This window comes from Salminus brasiliensis, chromosome 24 (genome assembly GCF_030463535.1).
Source record: "Salminus brasiliensis chromosome 24, fSalBra1.hap2, whole genome shotgun sequence".
NCBI classification, from domain to species: Eukaryota; Metazoa; Chordata; class Actinopteri; order Characiformes; family Bryconidae; genus Salminus; species Salminus brasiliensis.
The window spans coordinates 16,326,976-16,343,771 of NC_132901.1; the positions used below are offsets into that span (position 1 = coordinate 16,326,976).

At 39.9% G+C, this 16,796-nt stretch overlaps 1 protein-coding gene across 34 annotated transcripts in view; it reads right to left on the reverse strand.

Moving 5' to 3' along the window:
* ptprda (protein tyrosine phosphatase receptor type Da) overlaps positions 1–16,796 on the reverse strand; it is a 617,722-nt gene that overhangs the window by 15,747 nt on the left and 585,179 nt on the right. For all 34 annotated transcript variants that reach the window (XM_072669660.1, XM_072669680.1, XM_072669689.1 and 31 more), the window contains 3 exons: positions 10,845–10,964; positions 10,531–10,685; positions 2,788–3,073 (listed from right to left, as the gene is read on the reverse strand). In XM_072669660.1, coding sequence (XP_072525761.1) covers positions 2,788–3,073; positions 10,531–10,685; positions 10,845–10,964 — 561 coding nt within the window. The remainder of the gene's footprint in view (positions 1–2,787; positions 3,074–10,530; positions 10,686–10,844; positions 10,965–16,796) is intronic.

Sequence of the window (16,796 nt, forward strand, 5' to 3'; positions counted from 1 at the left end):
TTAACAACCCCACCTGGTAAAGATGGGTGTGTGATGATTTAGGTACGCAGCTAACACCAAGCTAACTGTTTTACAATAACTTCTGTTAGTTGTAAGCAACATTAGCCTTGTAGGTCCAGTGTAAAACTAAGGAAACCAATTCTGACACCAAAGATGTCTTGGCTGGTCAACCAGATTTGGGGCAAAGGTTTGATTTGCTGTGCAAAGCTGTAGCACTTCTACTAGCATGTCTACTGTCTACTAGCACTATTCGCAGTGGGGAACCTTTAAAGTCTTGAAGGCTTAATTATTAAAAATTTTAAAATGTCATATTTAACTATAAGTATTGTAATAATATTAGTGTTTTACTAATGTATACTAATGTATTTTGATGTAAATACAGTGTTAAATACTGAAATATCCAATGGTTCAAACAGGAGTTTTTCTCCATGGTATCAGAGTACAGGCAGCTAAGCAAGCTCTCCCATTGTTTAGATCTTCAGGAGCTGTACTGAAGTACCTGCACATCAGGTTAACCAGCAACATAATCAGGAATGAAATTTATCACGTTTGGATTGCATGGAATGCCGTGACTCTGTTTACCCTTGTGTTGAATGTAGTTGAGATGCATTTCTGACCATCTCTGAATGTGGCTTGAGTGATTTAATCTTGCATCATGTGGTCAAGTAAAATCCAAATGCAGTCTGATCACCAAAAATGTGAATGAAAAGGGTTAAACAGCTTCAAAACCTCATTTTGTACCTGCTTTACTGCCAATGGATTTGTTGCCTGATTAAATGTTTTGAAATCACAGTTTTTATTATAGTGCTTATTAGTCTGTAGTTTTTCTCTTTGGGTCTTTTTTTAGTTCCTTTTTTTAGAGGGGCGACAAAAGATGAATGTGGAGAGGCAGAGTTGGAAGTCAAGAGCATGTGACAAGTGGATGCTTTTATGGAAAACATAATTACATTAGAAAACAAAAAGAGAAGGTCATTTAAGTGGCGAGTGTTTGAATGGACAAGGTTTGAATAGGTGACTAAAATTGCAGTCTAGCTCTTTTTCCACTTGCTTTTTAAACGTAAATTTAAAAGCAGATAAACAGGAAGGAGTTATGTCTGAATATGTCTGAAGATTGATATGACAGTTAACCTACATGACACAGTACAATTCCTGTAAAATAACAGACGGCTTAGAAGCAGATCTGTTGCCAGAACTGGCAAAGATGTCTTGATTATGGCCAGCAATGCTCAATGTTTCTGTAGTGCTTATGTTCCTGCAAATGCTGTATTTTCAGCTCTGGTCATGGACATGCATTCTGTACACAAATCTGATGGCATACTGCTCCTGGAAAGTGTGAAGGACTGTGAAATAGCAGATTAGTAATCGAGATATTGCTTTGCATTTACATAAAACAAATATTCCACATTCATTTACAAAAGTTGCACTTTGAAATAAGTGCACAATCCCTGTGTAGTTGGTCTGTAAGTACTGTGAAATTACAGAACTGTAATCCAGATATTGCCTGTGGGGTAGTACAATGCAACGCATATGTTTCAGTTAATGGCATAACAGTCATATCAGGATAATTGGACATCTGCTGTGGCTTCGTAAGTGCCATCACATTGCAGAATGGTTTAAAGCCAGATTACCATGTCAAGTCAAGTTTATTTATATAGCACTTTTAACAGCGGGCATTGTCACCAGGCAACTTTACAGAGATTTAGGTGCAAGCGCTTAGTGATCAAGACAGAGGAAAAACTCCCTAGTCGTCATCAGATTGCAAAACAGATGACAGAAGAAAAGCATGAAGAAATAAAGATATTAAATAATAAGTATACAGTAATTAAAGATTAATAAAGAAGAAGAAGTGATTCTAATATTGCACAGAAATGTCAAAAGATCTTATCGGGGGGGGGGTATAATAATTAGATCTATTATAGAATTAATTATAATATTTAAGTCGTTTTTAGATGTGTATATATAGAAAGTGTGTGATTTGGATTGGAGTGAAAGCCAAGAATGGACTACCTATTCCAAATATCCTTCGAGTTTCGGGTGTAGCTCGGCTTGACCCAACATCCTTTAAGATCCACGGAACACAAGCTTCCAGGCTTTTTTCTGTCCTGGCACCAAAGGGGTGGAACTTCCCCTGGGTTGCTTTGTTTATTCAAACTCTGACTCAAGACCCTCCTCTTCCGAGAGTACTAGGACGAAGTGTAGTGTTGAGTATTATAGTCTCTGTACTGACTTTTGTATTTAGTAGTATCTAAGCTTAGAGGTATCTTTTGGATCCTAGTCTTTACAAACTAGCTAAGGACATTTTCTGAGTAAACAGTAAAGCACTTATGTAAGTTGCTCTGGATAAGAGTGTCTGCTAAATGCCTTAAATGTAAATGGTGAGTTGACAAGCTGATTTACAACCCTATTATTTAGCCTCAAAATGATGATGATTACAAACTCATTATTGTCAAGGAATGCCATGTAAAATACATTTTACATGTGTCTTACATTCTAAGGCAGCGTTAACTTGACTATGTAAAGAACTCAGTATACTTTTACTACTAGTAATTAGTAATGGTGTCAGTATACGCAGAGATCTATCTCATCAGGGCCATGTGGAGAATGCTGGGATATTAATTCCTGGCTCAGCAGGACTGTGAAAGGACCAGTGTTAGCTTGATGCTAACAAACTACTAAAATTCCTATTGGGGCGCTAGAAGACATTTGTTAAGACACTAATGGTCTGTAACATTTGTTAAGACACTAATAGTCTAATAGTCACAGTAGTCCACTGTTTTGCTAGCATACCTTAAATTCGAGCTCCATGCCTGTGACATTCTCTCCTGTCTCGATCTGGGTGAGTTTCTGGATGTAGGCGTAAAGGTTGCGGGCGGGGACCTCTGTGTTGCCGCAGGTGACGGCCTCTAGCAGGGCGTCGTGGATGAAGACGTACTGATCCTCTGTCTGGACCATGTAGTTCCTCTGGGCGCGCATTAGCGTCACATGGCCGTAGATGTCCACCGTCTTCTCGTGCTTGATTCTCTCTAGCATGGCATCGATCACGATGAAGCAGCCAGTTCTGCCCACGCCAGCACTGCACAAGGGCCAAAGGTCAAAGACAGAGATGGAGACAACATGTTTAGAGTACAGGAAAAAGGAGTTAGCGACTTTATGCTAAGTTATGTGCTCTTTTGGAGAAGTTACAAACTCCTCTCTTGTAGTTCCACCTTGCTGGTGAACAGTTAGAGACTGTAGCTTATCTGTTGATGAACAGTTCGTGTTAGCTATATTTGTGGTTTATGACCACAGAACTGCTCTTTCTGGATATTTTTGGGTGGTAGACCGCTGTCAACCTGGGGTAAATGGGGGCTGATAAATTGTACAACAACAGATGGTCCACAGCCTGTAAAATCAAACAGTCTAGCAACAGTAGTGGAGCTTGAATGGGTCTGTCTGCTTGGTGTGTTTGATAGTAAGTGCGAAGGTTTGAGCATTTTTGGTCAGCACGAATGCAACAGATCCTCCAGAACAGCAAGACATGTATCTGAACTGTTGAAAGGAAATTCTGCCAGGTGGGCACTTTGGAATAAGTGCCTACAAATCTTTAAATGCCTAAACTGTGCCAGCACACACTATAATCAGTGTGTGATTGCTAACCGGGAAGTGAGCAAACTCATTCATCTACTGGTATAGAACAGAGGAGACAGTAGAGCCAGAGAAAGAGAGAGCTAGAAAGACATAACATAGATAAAGACTGAGAGATAACATGGCCACTATCATAACCAGTGTGCTCCAGAAAAGTACTCAAAATCCAGTGCTTTTTGAGGTTCTCTCCCATTGGTTAGGACTCCCCCAGTCAGACAGTGCCACCAGTGCTGGGAGGGTGAAGGCTAGCATGTGCTTCCAATGACATCAGACAGCTGAACATGCCTGGAGAAGAGCACTAACTGCCAGTTCTGTTATGTCAGCTAACAGATGCACGCACTGGCTAGCATCACGCTGAGTGATGCGACGAGGGGGAGGACCAGCCTACTCATCCAAAGAGATTTTAACAATTTTTAAAATGTGCTATAAAGAACCGTCTACAAGATGTTCTCCATCATGAAGAAGAACCACTTAAATATTCAAATGGTTATACATGGTTCAGCGGAGATTAGATTATAGGATTGTGTATAATAAAGAACCCATTAAGGACACTCCTTTTAAAAGGCACGTATATCATTTTAGAAAAACTAAAAACAGCCCCTCCGTACTTGATGGCAATGGTCAAAAGCCGATCTGCACCAAGAGCCCTTCGAGCTTCAAGTACAGCTCGTCTCGACCCGCCATCCCTCAAAATCCACAGAAGACAAGCGTCCAGGCTTTTTTCTGTCCTGGCACCAAAGTGGTGGAACGAGCTTTCCCTGGGTGTCCGAACGACCAAGTCGCTCGCTGTCTTTAAACACAGACTGAAGACCCACCTCTTCAGAGAGTACTTGGGTGAATAGTAGAGTGGTCTCCTTACTGACTTGTGTTTAGTAGTGTCTAAACTTAGAGGAATCTTTGAATTTTTATTCTATTCAAACTAGCTGAGGTTTTTCTTGGGTAAATAGTCAAATGTCACGTGTTGTCGATTTATAAATATAAATATAAATACGTGAATACACTGAGATAAACTTCTAAATTTTAATAATGCATAATTATGTTGCAAAAAATGTGGAGAAAAATGTGGAATGTGCAAAAAAAACCAACACATTTAACATGGCATATGATATATTTTCCAAAATGTTATGCACTAATTTTGTATTAAAAATGTAAAAAATGTATTAAATTAAAATTGTATATACTGCTTTTTATTATATTATTAATAGTATTATTAATATTATTATTATTATTATTACTACTACTAATTTATCATTACAGTTACTGCAGAATAGTCCTCCCCTTCTACCATTCTATTCCTCTCTATTGGAAATTGCTTTTTTTGACCTCTGCTTCAGTCTCTCTCTCTCTCTCTCTCTCTCTCTCTCTCTCTATTTCTTTCTCACTAACTGCCCAAGTCCACTTTACGGCTTACTCTCCCATCCCTCCTCTCAAACATCTCCTCCACTTCTAGCACCATAAAAGCCTCGTCTCTTTTTCTCTCTGTGACTTTGAATAGCGAAGGCCTGAACTTTTTTCAGCAAGCGCAATGCAGCTGACTTCAATTAGCGGCAGTTCGATTAGCACTAGCGCTCTTCGCTAACGCGGCATAATGGCGGGAAAAACGGCGACGGAGGCCAGGGCTCTTCATTAAAACACTTAAACGCTGCAGCGCTGCAAATTTCCACATTACCACCCCGACTCCGAGTGCAGCGGGTGCACTAACACCCGAGTTTTCACCAGAAGAGTCGGGCCGAGAGCTTTTAATCAGTAGCGTACTTTTAGTGTGATTAAGAGCTGCAGTTCCAGCCAGGTTTCACCTCCGCTTGACTTAGCACTGGCAGCGAATCAGGACCCTTCATTTTTCCAGCGTCCTTGAACAAGGACCGCTCAAAGACACACATGTGCTGTACCCGGCACTTGCACTTTTCCTGACCAACAACCTGGAAAGGGCTTAGCTTGGATTTGCAATACAGGACCATTAAAAGAATTGAACACATATACACTCCAACAAATTGAGGTGCAAAATGGTTCTTGGCTTGTATGTACGGCTCTAGAAAAAAATGTAAATCATATATGAAGGTTCTTAACTTTTACAATTTATAAAATCTTTACCAATACATATTCATATTATTTATACCCATATCAATGTCCATCCATGTCACCCATACTCAAACCAATACACATCCATTTCCAAACCAATACCCATCCATTCCCAAAACAATACCCATCCACACTCAAATCCAAAACCCATCCATACTCAAATCCAAACCCCATCCATTCCCAAACCAATACACATCCATACCCAAATCCAAAATCCATCCACACCCTAACCAATACCCATCCATAACCATACCATTAAAAACCATACTCAAACCAATACTCATCCATACCTATACCAATACCCAATTATACCCAAACCAATATCATCCATACTGAATCTAGTACCCATCCATCCTCAAACCAATACCCATCCATACCTATACCAATACCCATCCATACCTATACCAGTACCCATCCATACCAATACCATCCATCCTAAAACCAATGTCCATCCAACCTCAAACCAATACCCATCCATACCTATACCAATACCCATCCATACCAATACCCATCCATACCTATACCAATACCCATCCATACCAATACCCATCCATACCTATACCATACCTATACCAACACCCATCCATACCAATACCCATCCATCCTGAAACCAATGTCCATCCAACCTCAAACCAATACCCATCCATATCTATACCAATACCCATCCATACCAATACCCATCCATACCTATACCAATACCCATCCATACCTATAACAATACCCATCCATACCAATACCCATCCATACCTACACCCATCCATACCTATACCAACACCCATCCATACCAATACCCATCCATACCTATAACAATACCCATCCATACCAATACCCATCCATACCTATACCCATCCATACCAATACCCATCCATCCTGAAACCAATGTCCGTCCAACCTCAAACCAATACCCGTCCATACCTATACCAATACCCATCCATACCAATACCCATCCATATCTATACCAATACCCATCCATATCTATACCAATACCCATCCATATCTATACCAATACACATCCATACCAATACCCATCCATACCTATACCAATACCCATCCATACCTATACCAGCACCCATCCATACCTATACCTATACCAATACGCATCCATCCTCAAACCAACATCTGTCCATACTCAAACCAATACCCAAGATTATAGCATTCATTCAAACAGGTGGGTCAAAAATTGTGACTTGTACTGTTACTTAGATCTGCCTTTAGAGAGCTGTAATGGAGGGGTTTAGTGTGGAAATGAAAGTAATGAGCAGCTGCTCATGTCTGTCTGCTCCAGTGAGAAACTATGGGTGACAGTGAGGGATTTCTGTAGAAATATTTTTGGAATGAATCAGCTCTCAGGTTTTGGGGGTTTATGGGACTCTGAATTAATTCAAATTGAATTCATTTGAAAATTTTCACAAAGCAGCTTTACAAAGATCTGGGTCTGAGCCTCATGTTGAGCAAGCCAAGTGCTCCCTCATAGATCAAAAGGAAGAAATCATGAGAGGAACCAAGACTCAGAAGAGGAACCCATCCTCCTCTGGTAGACACCAGCTAGCACAACAAATAACAGAACGAATAAAGAACTGGACAGAGAGAGCGAGATACGGGAGAGCTATGGCTAATGTGACAGCAAGCCATACATTACGAGAATGGAGAACAGCAGGGTGGGCTTCCCCTCTTTAACACCACCTGAACACACTGCTGTTCACAGAGAGACAGACAGCAAAATAGAGAAAATTAGAATGCTTTAGCATCTCTCTCTCTCTCTCTCTCTCTCTCTCTCTCTCTCTCTCTCCTTTTGTCACCTTTTTCATACTTCTTTACTCTTCTTTCTTTCTTCCACCTCTCTCTCTCTCTCTCTCTCTCTCTCTCTCTCTCTTTCTCTCTCTCTCTCTCTCTCTCTCTCTCTCTCTCTGAGTGTGTGTGGTGAAAACTGCTGACCCCTGTAATATCCCATCATGCCACTGGATCGTCTCTCCTATTTGTTGCCATAACGCCTGGATACCCCCGTCTCAGAGAGGCCGTTGCCACGACAACCCGCAGGTTAGGGGCGACAGCGGTAAATGCTCTTTTCTCTTTACAGCACAATGGGGAAAACACACTCACAGAAGGAGAGAAAGAGAGAGAGAGAGGGACAGAGGGAGAGAGAGAGAGAGGGAGAGCACCGGGTCCCGGGCTCCACTACACCAGCTAACCACTTCTCTGGATGTTCTTAAGCTGCAGTGAACCACTGCCAGACTACATCATGCAAGGGCAGCCTTATTTGAACAGGGGTCCGAAGCCACTGCTTTGATTAAAGGCATGTCCAGCCGAATGTAACGTTGTGTATACTGCAAATAAGGTGTTTCATTTAATATTTTTGGTATCATTTTACTCGTACAGTCCATTGTAGATGCCTCGTACATGCTCACCTGACAATTCAACTGACACTCAACTAAATGTTCCTTAAATGCAACGGAACTCTAAGCTGAATGTAAATGATTGTCTACTGAATGTAACCCTACACCTAACCCTAATCTTAACATGGGTTCAGGGTTAGATTGAAGGTTTAGCTTAGGGTTAGGAATCAGGGTTGATTCAAGGGAAAGATTAAGGTTAAGGTTAGGAGGTTAGGGTCAGGGTTAGGTGTAGGGTTCAATAGTTCAATAGAGTTCAATAGCATTTAATACACATTCAGTTGAATGTTAGTTAAATGTCAGGTGAGCATCAACGAAGCATCTATAATTATATAATATCATGTAATATAATATCATATAATTCTTTACATTCTGCTGCACCCTAATGTGGTGTAAGTCAGTGGTCACTGAGAACTAACTTACTAATGCACCTCGATATTACAGGTAACCATTATAGCCCCTTAAAATCAGTATCGACATCAGCTGCAAATCTTTCATATCGCTTGGGCCTTAGTGCATAACAGTTCCTTTCACACCACCCACGACAAACACACACTCACACACACACAAACAAACACACACACACTAGCTCTGTCCAGTTAATTACAGCCGGAGCTGCGGGGGTGGACTGTGGTTAATTACTGCGAAGCCGAACAATCTCTTCTTCTCTTCATCCTTTTGTTTAGACTTGCAAATGCACTCCGATAAACAGCCTCGTAATCTGCCGGCCCCAAAGGCCCTTCACACACACACACACACACACACACACACACACACACACACACACACCACCCAACACATCACCTCGACAACTTCCTCCACTGCCTTGGCCAAAACTTTCTCATGCAGGGCTCTAAAAAAAATAATGATAATAGTAAATAAATAAATAAATATACGCCTTTATTTATTTATTCATTCATTTATTTATATATTTATTTACTGCATTTAGTTCTGAGACGGTCAGCTGAAAGGAAAGCGACATGCCTGCAAAAAGGCCTCGCAGGCTTTATCTGATACAGGCTGAAGGAATTAAAAGTCTAACCGATGACATTAATTCCTCCATTCAGCAAGAGAAAAAGAGAGAGAGAGAGAGAGAAAGCGAGAGAGAAAGAGAGAGAGTCTGCTGGGAGCATTAATTAACTTCTGTGAGCGCTGCCTTTAATTCTGCATTAATCCACTCTTCTTTCTGTCGTTTTTCTGATGCAAGGTTATGCCAGCCATTCTTCTCTCTCTCTCTCTCTCTCTCTCTCTCTACATACTTCCTCTCAAGCTCCCTTTTCTTTGTTACTCTCTTTTTATATTTCCCTTTTTGTCATCTTTTTAAATTCTCTGTCTGTATGTCTCCTTCCCTCTCTCTCTCTCTCTCATATATATATATGTGTGTGTGTGTGTACCAATAAGTCATAACATAAACACCACCTCCTTGTTCCTACACTCTCTTCCCACATACGAGTGACCTTACCTCCTTTCACCCTTCACTGCTGGACTGAGAACAGTCCACAAACCTGAAATGTTCAGCCAACAGCGTCCTGTGGGCAGCATCCTGTGTCCACTAATAGACTAGAGGATGACCAACACAAGCTGGGCAGCAACAGTTACAGAGCTTCTGTCTCTGTTTTTACATCTACAAGGTGGACCCACTAGGTAGAACTGTCTAAAAGAGACAGTGAGTGGACACAGTGTTCAAAACCTCCAGCAGCACTGCTGTGTCTGATCCACTCATACCAGCACAGCACTAACACGCCACCACCAAGTCACACTTGTTCTTGCTCACTCTTTCAAGCCTTCCTCTCACCTGTTTTCTATCTCTCACTCTCTCTGTATATATTATGCCTCTCACTCACTCACTTACTTTTTAACTTTCTTTACTCTCCTCTCTCATCCCCCCCCCTCTCTCTCTGTCTTTCACTTTAAAAGAAAGGTGATACAGAGAGAGAGACTTCTTCTGAGAAAGAAAGATCTAGAAGAGGACAGAGAGAGAGAGAGGCAGAGCAGAAGCAGTGACACGGCTAATCCTGCTTCTACTGGTTCACAAAGCTGCTGTGGAAGGAAGCTATGTGGCTAAAACACACACACACACACACACACACACACTCTCTCTCTCTCTCTCTCTCTCTCTTTCTCTCTCACTGTATTTCACTGCCTCTCAGTTTTGCACTAAACACTCAGCATACACTGATAATTCACCCCATTTTAAACACAGTACAGGCTAGGGGTTTCAAATGAAGTGGCCAGTTAGTGGAAGCACAAGGTAGGGGTTTCCAATAAAATGGCCAGGAAGTGACATACAAGCTAGGAGTTTCTAATGAAGTGGCCAGTAAGTCAAAGTACAAGATAGGGGTTTCTAGTAAAGCGACCAGTGACTGGAAGCACAAGGTACTATCTGTCTGTTTCTATCTTTAGACAGCGAACATATAGAGATATCCATTGGTCTGACCTGCAGTGGACCACCATGGGTCCAGCGTCCGGTGGATTACAGGCTTTGACCCGTCGTAGAAAGGCCAGAAACGGTGTGGGGTGCTCAGGGACCCCATGATCAGGCCAGGCAGTGAACTGGAACTGCCTTACCTCTCTCTTCTCACTGGAGCCGTTCTGCAAGGGACAGAAAACACACACACACACACACACACACACACACACACACACACATTCACAATAACATTAACATTAAGCCGTACATGAGGACTGAGTTTACTGTATTTCACTGCTTCAGGAAGAGTTGTGGAGTTTCTACTTTTATCGCTCACTCACTTTATAAAGTGCAAACGTCCTGACGCAGTAGGTGGCCAGCTCCACCGTGTCCAGCAACGTCACCTGAATCAGTCCATACGTTTCTGTTCCTCTGGTGGGCCAGTACTGGTCACACTTTACCTGAAAACACACCAAATGGCATCAGAGAGAGGATACAACTTTGGTACATACCAGCTGCCCTTATATTTTGTTGTGTACAAGTGAAGAATCATGTGGAAATTGGCTCCCTTCAGTCCACACCACATTAATGCTTAAAGGTGATAGAGGAGATGTTTTATTATAAATGGAATTGAATGAAGTTACTATTGTGTTACTGTACAGTTTTGTTTTGCTAAAAGAAAAATCATTGTTTACATTTTTTCTCCAGAAATGTTCAGATGAATATTTATTAACTTTATTAGGTAAACATATTTATTTAACAGTTATGTGATTTAAAGAATTGCTTTGAAGTAACAATAGAAATATATAAGTAAATAAATAAAAAAAACAATAGCTGTAAATGTAGTATATTACATTCATTAGTAATACATTACAAATTACAATCAATAGTCATAAATTGGAAAGGTGAACCTATACAACTAGTGATTTACTGCATGTTTTAAACCATCCTTTAAACATTTGGCAGTGTTTATTTCAGATCAATAGTTATTTAGGAAATTTAATAGGTTACCCCTACCTACATACCAGTTCTGACAGATATTTAAATCATTATAATTCAATAGTTATAGTTATGTATTTGTAATAATGATATGAATAGTATAGTACTATTTCAGTAATAAAGATAACAGGAAGGATGAACTTATAGTACGAGAGACAAACAAGTTTTAAACAATCCTTTACATTTTTGCCATGTTAAGATTAATAGATATTTAGCAACCTTTAGTATGTTAAAACTATTGTTATGATATTTTTAAATCATTACCTTCAAATAGTAGAATATTGATTATTATAACAAATAATAGTAGTATTTGTAATATCAGTAATGAAAATAGCATATGTTATACATTTTAATAAACTTTTGGTAGCTTTAAACAGTTATGATAGTACATTTATTTTATATTTATATATAGATTCAATAAATCTATAAACATCATACAGTATTATAACATAAATAAAAGTAGTAATTGTAATGTATTATTCATTAAAAAATGGCTATTACAGCTAAAAGATTGGAAGGGTTAAATGATACCTATCCTACTAATAGAAATAGCAAATAAATAATAATAACAAGTAATAATTTGGAAAGGTGAACCGATAGTGTTATAACAGATTAACAGGTATTTAGCAACTTTTGTAAAACCGACTATAAAATAGCCACGACAGATATTTCATTACATGTGTATAGTAATAACTGATTATAATACTATGAATAATAATAGTCGTTGTTATAAATACATTTTCATTTTGTTAATAAAAATAGTAAATTTAAATAACTGATTGGAAGGGTGAACCTATGTTGGTATTTACAACAGCAAATGTAAATTGTAAGAGTAATTTTTCAGGTCCAGAACCCGCTTTGGATAATCTTCCCATGTTCTCATAGCAACACCATCTGTAAATCGTGACCGTATTCAAACAGATATATCTCTGGACTGACCCTGAGGACTGTTTTTGTTCCATAAAAGTGGCTTTTTTAATGCCACTCCTTTTTAATCGCTAACTTGCCAGATTTCAACTCGGCCTCTTTTGGACATTCCTATAAAGAAGAGAACGAGATGTCACGAAAGGTAGAGCCGAACAAAAGGACGCGGCTAACAGCCGTCTGTCCCTTCCTTTTTTTGCTGACTCCTATTTTCTCAGCAGCGGGTGGTGGAGGCGGTGGTGGGGGATACACTAGCCGAGGAATTCCAGCTCCAGCTACAGTGCTATTTATTAGCCTGACACACGCTATAATTACAACCTTAACTGCATTTTTTTCCAATCACATTACGGCCCAGGCTTTATTATGATTATACACTTTTTGTTGCCCAGCGAGTGCCTAATAAAACATTGTTCCATTACAGCACTGCCATCGTCTCACCAAGAGGAGAGTGGACGCTAGCGTCTTCATGGGCTAGCGAGCACATGCTTCGTGTTAACTAAAAGAGTGCGTACAATAAAAAGAACCAAATTAAAAGAAATAACAGCCCGCAGCGTTCAACATTCCTGTCTGGGTGCGCGGGTTATGAACGTGAAGCGGCAGGCGTTTAATTCTGCACAGAAGAAAATGATTTGTGTTAATAGCAGGGGCATGTTTATTAGCGTTAGCTGATTCGTCCTCATCATAAAAGCAGCTGTTTGTGAAAGAGTGTGAAAAGAAAACAAGGTCAGCACATAACTTTGAATTGAAGTGCTAGGATGAACTTCATGACCTTTCGAACACTGATAGCGTTCGGTAAAGTGGAGGACGCTCCCTGAAAGGAGTAGCGCACTGTTTACTTAATTAAAGAAGTAGCAGTTCATCAAAAATCTGTATACAGTTTCCTCCCATGACTGAAATGCAATCGACGAGATTACAGTATGTTGGATGTATAGATTATGGTCAAAGTTCTTAACTAACAGTATTTTTTATTTTTTGTTCTAGTACGTGGCTATTGGTTGACATTAACAATGTAATCAAAAAATATCACCAAAGATGAATATTACATTTTTTTATTTGTGTGCGTCCCTTAGTTTGACCCACCACCCTGTCACACTAATGTCTCTAAATAAGCTGATGTACTTTTCCATTGTTTCCTTGTTAGACACGACCCGTCAAGCCCAACACAACCACCCTGTCACACAACATAGACAGGGAACAATTTCTTATTAAATTTTTGACACTATTAAAGGCAATAATATAGAATATACAGTCATGCCCGAAAGTATTCATACCCCTGGCAAAGTCTGACTTAAATTTACTTTTATTTAACCAGAAATTATATTTTTGCCTTGAAACGACACAGGCATCTCCCAGGAGATAACACGATGATGTACAAGAGGCATCATTGTGGGAAAAAGTATTTCTCAGCTTTTATACACATTTGAACAAAAAGTGGCATGTCCAAAATTATTCATACCCTTTGAAAACTGTCACAGTATATGGGAAAATCCAAAGTTCTATACCATTCCAAATAGTCCAAGCTGTTTTAAAGCATCCTAATTACCCTGATTCATTGGGAACAGCTGTTTTAATCAACTCAACAGGAGAAAAACAGCAGCTCTCTGCAGTTGGTTTGTGGACAGTCATGGCTAAGACAAAGGAGCTCACTAAGGACCTGCGGCTGTGCATTGTGGCCGCTCACAAGTCAGGAAAGGGCTATAAAGCCATATCAAAATGTTTTCAAGTTCCAGTGGCTACAGTGCAAAGTATTATTAAAAAATACAAGAAGTTCCGCACTGTGGAAAATCTCAGAAGATGTGGTCGGAAGCCAAAAGTGACACCTGTGCTGGCCAGGAGAATAGTGAGAGAGGTGAAGAAAAATCCAAGGATCACCACCAAGGCCATCCTGGTGAATCTGGACTGGCAGACAGTTCAAAGGACACTGCACACTGCTGGGTTCCACAGACGCAGGCCAAGGAGGACACCACTTCTCCAGAAAAGGCACACAAAAGCCCGCTTGACCTTTGCAAATGCTCATCTGGACAAAGAAGAAGACTTCTGGTGTTCTGTTTTATGGTCAGATGAAACAAAAATTGAATTGTTTGGCCACAATGATGTGTGCACCATTTGGCGTAAAAAAGGAGAAGCCTTCAACCCTAAGAACACCATCCCCACTGTCAAACATGGTGGTGGGAACCTAATGTTTTGGGGGTGTTTTTCAGCCAATGGACCAGGGAACTTGATCGCAGTAAATGGCACCATGAAAAAAGAGCAATACATCAAGATTCTCAACAACAACATCAGGCAGTCTGCAGAGAAACTTGGCCTTGGGAACCGGTGGACATTTCAGCACGACAACGACCCAAAACACACAGCCAAAGTGGTGAAGAAATGGTTAGCAGACAAAAACATTAATGTTTTGCAGTGGCCCAGCCAGAGTCCTGACTTGAATCCAATTACAGGCATGCCACGCTCAGAATCACGGTTGATGTGAAGATACTGGCCCGTATCTACATGATTATATGCATTACATTGCTTTACCTTACTATATACTGCATAGTGCATGTGTACATGTGTTCCTAATAAAGTGCTCAAAAATGTGTAGTCTTTCAGTTTACTTTTGACACATATTATGTAGACGCAGTATAGTTTTTTAACGTTGAACTGATCCGCACATGAACTATTGAGTGGGGACAATGCAGCACTTGTGATCATAGATTGAGATTCAGAAAACGTGGTGGAAAGTGCACTCGAATAAGAAACCTGTGCCTGAAGTTTAATGATTAAAGCCTGAGAGCTGATATGAGCAGAGTGCATACGGCATTTCCTGCTAAAACCGACCAAGCTAAGCGACTCAAGCTGCTGGCTCATGCTGAAACACAACAGCACCGCCGAATCAAAGCTCAAGAAAAAGGTGAAGTATTTCTTTTAATCAGCGAAGCCAGAAAATAGCAGCTGGTGGAAACACGGTGCAGTGTGTCTTGCCTTGGAGAAGAAATATGAAGGCATCTGAAGACAAAAAGCGACACGACACAAAGATGGGGACAGAATGACAAAAAAGGAAAATGATGATTGGACCCTTACCCTGAGAGAATTAGATCAAGGATATTAGCATGAATAGCTTCTATTAGGTGTGCTTATATTATGAGTGTGTGCTTGGGCATATGGTTTTTCTGCCAAAGAACAAAGAGGAGACATTCAAAATGCCCATCAAAGTTTTAGGGATGCCTTGCTTTTTAATATGATGTACAAGTGTTTCATTACAAGTGTTTTCTTTTATTAATGTTTTGATAAGTTGGAATAAACAAAAAAGCCTAAATAATGTTACATTTAAATAATAGTAGTCAAAAATGTTGAATACAATGAATTTTATAACTGATTATTAACTGTATTCACTGTATTCATCTAAGAAGGACTAATCAGGGTCTCCTTATAATGAAAAGTACAGTTGATCAATGTTTATTAGCTTCTTTCTGCATGCCCACCAGTGGCCATTCTGCTGGTTGAATATTTTTCATTGATTTAAATCTGTCACCAGAAGAGTATGTGCATTTTCACTTTACACTACATGTAATAAAACGGATCATTGTATATAATCAGTCCTTTCAGTGAGCTACGATGTTTTCTATTGCTGTGTAAAATACGAACAAGGCTTTTGTTCTTGTAAGATGCGCTATGTTTTTCCCCTAGCAGTTTGAATTGATAAGGGCCCTTTTTATCAGAGAGTATCTGATTGATATCTGACCTTCATTTATATTTCTATTTATATGTTTTCTTGCTTTTAAATAATCAAGCGAGAATTTCTGACAGTAACAAAGCAAAAATGTATGAATGTTGGGTTCTGTAAGATTGCCTTAAGCCTGGCCACACTGGGTTTTTGCATTTTGCGTTGCCTTGCAAAATAGCCGTGGTTGTGAGTGGGGCCAGAAATCAGCGGTGTAAACAGTCCTCCATTGTGATTGAGCAGTTTCACAAACCAGCCGACGTGCTATCAAAACTTCTAAAAACCCCAGAAGAAAAGGTGATTACTTTCTAATCCCACTTCCCGACTGACTGTATACTACCCCGCCTCTTGCTTGTGTTGTATTTTGTAATCCACATGAAAAAAAAGTTGCTTAACAACTCCTGTTTTGAAATTGCAACAATCAGCACCTCCTCCATGATGTTTTAGACAGAGCAGTACTTCATTGGCTTCATTGGCATGTCAAAGTTCACCAACATTGACCTAGATATGAGTTTGCAGGCAAAATCTATTTGCCCAAAAGTCACGTACACGATATTCGCAGTGAATCTCGCATGGGATTTTGCACGTGAAAATTTGCAGACAGAAACCCAGTGTGGATTTTTAAAAGGCAGAAATATCACCATATCGCTTATCCTGTTAGGTGTCC